This window comes from Lepidochelys kempii, chromosome 21 (genome assembly GCF_965140285.1).
Source record: "Lepidochelys kempii isolate rLepKem1 chromosome 21, rLepKem1.hap1, whole genome shotgun sequence".
Lineage (NCBI taxonomy): Eukaryota > Metazoa > Chordata > Testudines > Cheloniidae > Lepidochelys > Lepidochelys kempii.
In genome coordinates this window covers 11,320,184-11,329,614 of record NC_136400.1, presented here as the reverse complement: position 1 = coordinate 11,329,614, position 9,431 = coordinate 11,320,184, and the positions used below count along the sequence as shown (strand labels likewise).

General features: G+C 53.8%; 1 protein-coding gene across 3 annotated transcripts in view; it reads right to left on the bottom strand.

The window, feature by feature from the left end:
• Positions 1-537: 537 nt before the first annotated feature.
• The window catches only part of DEF6 (DEF6 guanine nucleotide exchange factor), a 35,673-nt gene continuing 26,779 nt past the window's right edge, over positions 538-9,431 (bottom strand). For all 3 annotated transcript variants that reach the window (XM_073320284.2, XM_073320285.1, XM_073320286.2), the window contains 7 exons: positions 9,244-9,390; positions 7,672-7,780; positions 5,429-5,727; positions 4,367-4,533; positions 3,559-3,757; positions 2,132-2,222; positions 538-1,549 (listed from right to left, as the gene is read on the bottom strand). In XM_073320284.2, coding sequence (XP_073176385.1) covers positions 1,338-1,549; positions 2,132-2,222; positions 3,559-3,757; positions 4,367-4,533; positions 5,429-5,727; positions 7,672-7,780; positions 9,244-9,390 — 1,224 coding nt within the window. In that variant the 3' untranslated portion in view covers positions 538-1,337. The remainder of the gene's footprint in view (positions 1,550-2,131; positions 2,223-3,558; positions 3,758-4,366; positions 4,534-5,428; positions 5,728-7,671; positions 7,781-9,243; positions 9,391-9,431) is intronic.

Genomic DNA, 9,431 nt, shown 5'->3' with positions numbered 1-9,431 from the left:
GTAATCAAGAGGTCTTGGCCAAAACTATTATGGGCTTGGACGTTCTCTCTGGCCTAGACACCTGTTGTGTTTGCATGCGTCTGCAGGTGAAGACCTGGGACCATTCTCCTGCTGAATCAATTCTATGCAGCAGCAGTGACCCACACTAGAGTGCGTCTTTCACAGGCAGTGCCAGCCAGAAGAACATCCTGAAATGTACCTACTTCATCTCACATCAGGGCCAAGAGCAAAGTTTCCACTGGTGACTTCACCTCTGAACCCTTCATGGCATCCGCACTCAACTCTTGCCCTCACTATAGGGTCCACGGAAAAGGAAAAGATGACCAACTTGTGCCATTTTTCAGGTCTTGATGATGGATAAAGAAGCCTGAGAAGGATTTATTTTTAAATGGATCGTTCCCTGCGTTAGAAGTTCAGACCTTGCCTGCTCAGGAAGACTCAACAGAGAAAGGAGAACTAGTGAAAGCAGGACATCACACGGGTCAGGAGGAGAGTGAAAGAGGAGCAGTTCAGAGGGGAAGGAGATTTACAGTCGCATTGTTTTAAAAAGCTTTATTTCTGGTTCCTTTTGGTTAGCATCTATTTGACTCCAGTGACTAATGAAGACCTTAGAGAAAGCACATCTTTGTTAAAGAGTCCCTCCCTACCCCCTCTATAAAGGCGTGAAGGCACACAATACCCATGGGTCCTCCTGGGAAAATAGGGAAGATTTGACAAGGCCGATATTTAAGGTAAAAAAATCCCAAACATCTTCTTGGCTGTCTTTATAAAATAAGCAAAATAAGGCACAGCTCAATTTTTGAAGTCTCTTTTGGACGTCACCTTTACATGAGCCATGCACTTTACATCTCGGGGTGCTAGATGGCTGTGGTTGCAATAGCAATTAGCTGGGAAATCCTAATCCGGGGGGGGTGGCCAGAGCAGGGTCCATGGGCCAAACAGTCTGCAGGATTCTACAAGGCAATCCACAGCCACCCTCGGCTTTACTATGGAAGGCAGCAGGCTGCTCAGGTCAAAACGGAGCACAGTATGCTGGGAGTTGTAATCGCCAAGGGCTGCACCTGTGCAACACAGATGGTAGAAGCCGCAGTATCTCCGCAAGTCAGGTGTGGCTCTGGGGCTCCTCGCATTTTGCAACCAATCTTTAGTTGCATAAAGTGGAAGCACCGCTGCCCTAGATGCATTATATACGTCTCCTATAGAATCTGTACTTCTCTCTGGCATGTGTCTACATACAGCTCATCTCCCTACAGAGATCACCGCATTGACTACTGTTGCTAGTCTGAACACCCCGAGGTGCCCACAGTTCTGCGCTGGGCTCTGCCATGCTCCTGAGGCTAGTCGGAGGGTTCCGTGGCCGTGGTGTCCATGTCAGGAGATAGCGACAGCCTCCTGGTCTCTCCATTGTTCACGTTCTTCTTGCTGTCTTCCCTCTCAAGATCATAGTTCTTATCTTCTAATCTCTGCCTGAGCTTGAGGGACGACTCCCTCCTGGTGAGGAGCACGGGTGGGATGCTGGGGAATCCTCCACACGTTGTCGTACGCTTCTCTGGGAACAGATGCAAACAGATGATTATTTCCCACGGCACGTGCAGTTTCAGACGGAAGCAGCACAGCCATAGGCCTCTCAGTGTCACCGCAGCCGTGTAATGTAACGGCCATTCATCCCAAAGCACTTCACTGACTTGAGTGTATATTCTCACTTCACCTGCTCCTGAAATGCAGCTACTTCTGGGGTGCAGCCTTGCAGCTGTTAAACAGCACAGAGCAACACTAGGCAAAGACAGGAAGTGAAAGAAGAGGCAGAACGCAATTGCTCTCCCTTGCATTTGGCTAGGAGACTCGGTTTAGCACCCCCTACCCCAGTGAAAAGGGACCCAACGGAATATTTAATAACCGCAAGTAGTTAGGATCTTGTATATACATTCTGTGTGGAAGAGAGTGTCTCCAACTGCTCAGTGCTCCCAAGAGTGACACGTGTTCCTTGGAGGACTACCATCCAAGTAACGACCAGGCCCAACCCTGTTTAGCTTGTGAGATACGAAAGGATCCCAAGGCAGAATGGCTGCAAAATAATGAGCTGTGACATTAAGGTATATCTTTGCCCTGAAGTCCTAGCCCCGCCTCTCACCTCCTGGCCCAATGGGGTGCATCAGTCGATTCATCTGGACGTTCCAGTGCTTGACATTGGTGCTGGCCTGTCGGAGCTTCCTCTGGGCCGCCTGAAATGAACAGGAATAGGCAGGTAACACGCACGCAGCTGACAAATCCACCTAGTGCAGACCCACGTGCCCTGAACCAGCTACAGAAAGTTCCCAGCTCCTTTGCACAGAAACTGGGCCTCACCCTTACATTGCCTTGAAGAATGGAGTTTGACCTCAACTATCCTGGGCTCTGCTTTGGCAGGGCTTTGAACCAACACCAGCCTGGCAACCAGAGCCAGCTTTGGGGACCCCAAGCCCCATGGGCCAGAGGGGTACTCTGATTTGTGTGACAGTCCTGAATTTTGCATGGGGTCTGCTACAGCCAGATCAGTGCTCAGCTACCGACACCTTCCTAATCAGGCTGCTCTTTGCCACCCCAGCTCTGCTTTTTCACTGCTCTAATCCCCTCCATCCCCATGCCTGGATGCCTTTGCTACCCATAAACGGTCCATTGTCACCCCTCAAGGCGGGGCTTTGGCCTCGATTGATGACCACAAAGTGCCCCACGTACACAGATGCTGCCGGACAGATAATAAATGACTCAATATGCAACATGGTAGCAAGGGAACCCCCCTCTTGGTGGTTTGGCGACCCACCCTTAGGGGTGCCATTCCAGCAGATTTCCCACAATAGAGTTTGCCAGCCAAGCCTAGTGGGCGTGAAACTTACAACCACCACTCATCACTCAAACCACCACTTCCTCCCTTCCCGCCAATATTCTTTGGGAACCTGTTCTTAACCTATGGAAGAGAACATTCAGTTGGTGGCAGCTGTAACACGCTGCTAAGACACCTTGTGATCTCTCACTCTTCTGGCTGGTCTGCCACTCAGAGGATGCTACCACTGCTGCAAACAAAGCTACCGTAAAGCTAAAGTAAACTCTGCTCCCTCGTATACAGAGGAGAACACACCACTCCTGCGGAAGAGTCTGAAACTCTGCCCATCAGAGCAGCCACCAGTCACTCACCAACAGCCCCTTTACCAAGAAACATGAACACCTAGATGATATGGCGATGGGTATATTTATAGATGCTTAGACAGGGGAGTTCTCTTCTGTTGAAATCCATTGGCCCGATTTCCTTGATTTACCAGCGTTTACATGGGTGTAATGCCGTCTACTTCAATACAGCTACTCCACATTTACAGCAGGGTATGTGAGAACAGGATCGCACCCCGTTTCTCTAATATTAAGGAGAATCACATGCTAAAAGTAAATTATGCGATCTTCCCTGAGAGGAAACCCTGATTTCCAATGTAGAAAAGCCAACCTATTTCTTTCCAGGTGGTGGGCTTGGTAAATCTCTCTCAGGGGGGTTAACGGCAGTCTGGGAAGTAGGACTGGTACGATGCTCACCATGACATCCTGGTCTACCCTCTGCCTGTTCTCTCTCACTTCTTCCAGCTGCTTTTGGGCCTCTTCCAAATATTTGCTCTTGTTTTCCATCTCCTGCTTAAGGACCTGCTTCTCCCGCTGGGTCTGGATGATGTATTCCTCCTGCTCCTCCTTCAGCTTCATCAGCTCCTTCAGCTTCTCCTCCTCCTCAGCCAGCAACCTGCCGAGAAAGAGCGAGAGGTGGCTGTACCCCACCCTCCAAGCGACCAACACACCCGACCTTGCCGCGGCGGGGCTCAGAGCTATTCCAGACCCAGCAAGAACGCTGGGGGATTGGCTCCACGCCTGATCTCCTCCAGCGGGAACTGCTGTAGGGAATGGCGTAGAGGTGCTGGCTGGGAAGGGGTACCAGCAGGGAAGGCTGGGCACTGTAAGGAACGGTGTTGGAGCACCGGCTCTGAAAGAAGTTCTCAGTTTCCCCCGTCTCCGTCTCTTCCAGCCAGGGGCGCGGTGGGGAATAGTGGAGGAGTGCTGGAGTAACGCCACACCCCTGAGTGGGTCGGCAGCAGTGGGAATTAAACCTGTGACCTCTGGATCTAAAAGCACGAGCCTCACTGTCGGACCTAAAAGACCCAGCTCTGTTAGCCAAGGCTGTAGCCGGCACATCAACCTCTATATGTGGCCCAGCCACCACTAGGCAAGGAAAAGCACCCCAGTGAATGGCTGTGCAGGAGCTCCCAGCTCCTCCGGTCCCAGCTGAGCTGCAGCCAGGTCTTAGAGCATTGCCCACTGAGGAGTCAGTAGGAAGGAAGGTATTTCCTGGTTATACCTGGCCTGGGCGTATCTCACAGACTCCTCGTCCTGCCGTGCCTTCACCTCCTGGTGCAGGGCCTCCTGGAGCCGAGCCTGCATCTCCTCCAGCTCCACGATCCGCTTCCGCTGCCGCTCGGCCTCCGCCTCCTTCAGCACCATCTCAGCCTGCATGGAGGCGCGAGCCTGGAGCCGCGGGGAGGAGACGGTGATCGGCATGGGCAGCACGCAGCCAAGCGCAGGGGTCCCCAGCCCCCACCCGAACCCGGCCTCTCCTCTCTGTACTGCCAGGAAGATGGAGCTGGACGTATCCCCCGCCACGGACACCCCTGTGCAGCCGGCTTGTGGTTCTACAGGGCGCTGGGAGACGCATTCACCGGCCCTGTCCCTAGCTCCCCAGGGCGGTGGTGCCTTTAGACCTGAACCCTCTGCAGCAGCTAACCAGCAAATCCAGGGGTGGGCAACAGGGACCTCAGCCTGCTCCCCAAAGATGTGACACTGGCCACCCAGCAGGCCTTCCTGCTGAATTGGGAATGAACTGGGCTGCAGAGACTGTCCCCGTTGCCATTTGGATGTCCCAGCTATGCCAAGTAGCGCCCCGGACTGCACAGGACTGTGAAATCGAAGCCCCGCGCGTGCCCAGCCAGCTGGCTTTCGGGGCGCTTGAATTTCGATCAGCCGTCGTGAAGACGCACGGTGCAACTGCAAACCGAGCCCCTTATGACGGGGAAAATGGAGGGGTGGCCCTTCAGCCTGGGTCTGAGAACTGCTTGGCAGTCTGAGGCTAGGAAAACACTAGCCAAGCTGGGGGCAGGTACTGTGCTAGGCTTGCAAAGCAGGGAGAGCCCCAGTGCAGCCCCAACGGGACGCAGTGCCTGGGACGGTCTGTGCCAGGAGCTGCTGCGCACAGGGGTCTGGAGTTTGCCAGTTAAAAGACCCAGGAGGCTACAGCAGTAGTGACCCAGATTTTACCAACTTCGGGGTCTCTGGTGAGTTACAAGGGAGACCAAGAGAGAAACTGTCCCCTGCGCTAATGGAAACCTCCCAGCATGGACGGCACCTCTCCTCCCTCCCCGCCAACCTGCTCAGCCTCCTTCAGCTGGACCTCCAAGGTCCTCTGCATCTCCTCGTGCTGCAGCCGGCGCCGCTGCTCTTCCTCCTGCAGCAGCAGCTCCGCCTGCCGCTGGGCCTCCTTGAGCAGCTCCAGCTCCTGCAGCTTCCGCTCCTTCTCCTCCTGCAGCTGCTTGAGGCGCTGCATTTCCTCCTCCTTGGCAGCCTTCCGCCTCTCCCGCTGCTCCCTCTGCTCCCGGCGCTTCTGCTTCAGGTCCTTGTGCAGGGACTTCTTCCCCTCTGCTTGCAACCGGATCGCCGTCTGAATGGCTGGGAGGGAAGGAAGGAAGGAAAGGAAATTCAGCAGGGCCACACCAGGCTGGGCCATAGATCCAGCTGCTGCAGCGTGTCATAAGAACATAAGAATGGCCACACTGGGTCAGACCAAAGGTCCATCCAGCCCAGTATCCTGTTTACTGACAGTGGCCAGTGCCACGTGCCCCAGAGGGACTGAACGTAACAGGTAACGATCAAGGGATCTCTCTCCTGCCATCCATCTCCACCCTCTGACAAACAGGCTAGGGACACCATTCCTTACCCATCCTGGCTAATAGTCATTAATGCACTTAACCTCTGTGAATTTATCCAGTTCTCTTTTAAACCCTGTTATAGTCCTAGCCTTCACAACCTCCTCAGGCAAGGAGTTCCACAGGTTGACTGTGTGCTGAGCGAAGAACTTCCTTTTAAACCTGATACCCATTAATTTCATTTGGTGGCCCCTAGTTCTTATATTATGGGAACAAGTAAATAACTTTCCCTTATTCACTTTCTCCACACCACTCATGATTTTATAACCTCTATCATATCCCTCCTTAGTCTCCTCTTTTCCAAGCTGAAAAGTCCAGTCCTCTTTAATCTCTCCTCATATGGGATCCGTTCCAAACCCCTCATCATTTTAGGTGCCCTTTTCTGAACCTTTTCTAAAGCCAGCGTGTCAGCAGCCACAAGGCCGGAGCATGGCCTACTACGAAAATGAGACTGGGAGCCTGGCAGATAGGACTCCTGGGTTCTACGTCCTGCATTTTGACCCCTCTAGATGCACATGTATGTCAAATACATCCACATCATCCAAAGGATGAGCTCTGGACCCAGTCCTGCAGGGTGCTGAGACCTACTTGACTTCAATGGGAGCTGTGGTCACTTAACAGGATCAGGCCTTTGACCAACCGATGCCTCAGTTTCTCAATCTGTGCAACAATCCTCATTTGTGTCCCAAGGGTGCTAATTACTTCGCGGTTGTAAAGTGCTAAGCATGGCAGCATCTGTATGGCTCTTCAAGGGAGTGGCTGTTTGACATGGATTCTGAGTCAGTCTGATTAAAGTGACCTGGTTTGCAGCAACATGATGTTGGAAGGTCCAGCAGCTAACTCCAAACAACTTGAAACATTTTGGAAATAGTGTTTGGGTGTGAATGCTGTGAAATGGGCACCTGTGCCAGCTGATCAGACACTAGCGGAATCTTGGGAGAGGTTTACAAGAAAAGCTGGTTAATAATAAAACCTAGCTCTTTCCATCGGTAGATCTCCCAGCTCTTTACATTAACCCCATTTTACAGATGGGGAAACTGAGGCCCAGCGAGGGGAAGTGACTTGCCCAAGGTCACCCAGCAGCCTAGGTGACCAAGCCAGGAGCCCAGGTCTCCTGAGCCCCTGTTCAATGCTCTAGCCACTAGGCTGCAGTGCCTCTTTTAGTTTGCTTTAAGTGGCTAGTTAATTAGAATCTCTCTCAGTTTCATCCCAAGCGCTTCACCAATGAGATACACACAGCACCTAGCACAAAATGTGGCCACCTCTGGGGTGGAGCGAGGCTGCTGTGTGGCACATAGCTCACAAGCAGGGGAAAGGGGAACTCCGAAGGACATCAAGGGAATGTCCTACCCACCCACATGTAAGAGAGACAGAGAATGCCAAGAATCAGACTCGGCATTCCCCCTTCTCCCAGCAGAGGGTACAAGCAGCCAGCTCCACTGAAGTTAATGGGAGTTGCTACTATCCTGTGGAAAGAAACGGGGTCTCAGTTTTATGAGCCTGGGGCAGCCCTGCCAGGGGTGCTGAGCGTGCAGAGGTGCACAGAGAGCTCAAGGGCAGAGGCTGCCTCCTTTGCCACCCCACGGTTTCATCTTTTCTTTCCACTGAAGCGACTCAGGAGCAAGAGGAAGGCAGGATGGAGAGGGAGGGCAGGCCGAGAGCCCGGCGGGGGCGCTGTGGCACAAACCTAGCGTCCACTCCTGCCGCTGCTTGGTGTCCGAGGCACTCATCTCATACGTGCGAGAAGAGGTTTTCACGCAGAACATGCACCTTTTGCCTTCCCGGTCGGGCAGGACCTAAGGGGAGAGGGGAAGGAGTTACCGCTCCCGTTCCTGGAATAGTGCAAATCCCCCCTGCGCCCACGGAGCAAATTCCCCCTCCCCGCATCCTGCAGTCTGGGACAGCCCCCCACAGCACAACTCCCAGCCTGCCAGCCCCCCTCCTTTGGCCCAGGCAGCTCCCCACCGTGCCCTTCCCCTAGGGCCTTTCCTTCTGGACGTAAAGGGGCAGGAATTACAAGGAAGAGAAATGTTTCTTTCCTCTCCCGCCTATGATCAGCCTCCCCCAGTCCCTGTACAAATCGGGGCCCTGTATTAACCCCTCCTTTGCTGGACAGAAGCCTTTGGAGCAGCGTGCTGACAAAGGGCAGCCTGACACCCAGCTGATATTGTTAGGCCAGGTACCAGCAATGGACGCGCATCCCCATCCCCATCCCCACCCCCACCGACACATGCATGCGGCAGGTGGGATGTCAGGCAGCACACAGCTGCTTCATATGCCGGGTCTGTCAGATCAGATGACCCATGAGCATAGCCCTGTGTGCCAGTGATGTCACTGCACGCCCCCAGGGGACCCTGCAGCAGCCGACAATGCTGGAGAGGAGAAGCCAGCAGTAAAACTGATTGAAACCTGGTGTGGATTTAGTGCTGGTGAAAGGTGCTGGACTGACAGCCCGGGAGAACCAAGTCCTCCATCTATCCCAAATACAGGGCTTGACAGGACAAACTTCCCCCACCCAGGCCCCTGCCCAATAGGCATCTGATCCGATCGAGAGAGCTCAGTCTCCAGGGCCCATTCAGTCCTTGGCCCTTCCTCAGAGACTGCCAATTAGTGCCAATTGTAGCAGGGACTTTTCTGTCAGGGAGGCCGGCTGGCTGGGAGCTGGGCTGACGACGAGCAAGCTCATGTCACATAGGGTAAGTCCACGCTGCAAAAGGTGCGTTCTTAGCACATGTTGGCAAATGCAGGTTAAAATAGCAGCAAAGACACAGCAACAAGGCCTTGAACTCGGGTTAGCAGCTCAAGGCTGCCCTATAGGCTGGAGCTCACGCTGCTGACCCGAGTTAAAACCCAAGTGCTGCATCTGCCCTGCTGTTTTAACCCAAGCTAAGAACACACCGGTTTTTTGCAGCGTGCTGAGTGGAGACGTACACAGCAGCCACCCTTGTGCCCTAGCCTGTGAAAATCCGGTTGGTTCTGGTTCTTGAACACCGTCCATCACCATGGCATCTGGGGAGCCTTTCTAGCCTTGAGCTGCCCTGCGGCTCTTGTGTTAACGGAAGTGAAATCAGTCTGACCGGAGGTGAAATCAGTCTGACCGTATGTCCCCGGCTCTCTTTCCACAGGCACTGCCTGGGGTCTATCACCCACTGGACCAGTAGCACCTGGGGTGCACGCACACGTGCGGGAGACAGGGGGGAACTGTTATTGCACCGATGGCCCAGCTCAGCCTCTCTCCACCGGACCCTGGCACAGTTACCTCCACGCAGCAATGTTTGTCCAAGGCAATGCTGCCTTTCTTCTCCTTCCGCTCCTCACTCATGTAGTAGGAGAGGGCACTGGGCTTTAGTGTGAACCATCGCTCGGACCAGTTCCGCCTCAGCTGGCCCTTCTTCCAGAGGTAGCCCTGCACCCAGACAGAGTTGGGATCTCAAACCAGGGGCCGTG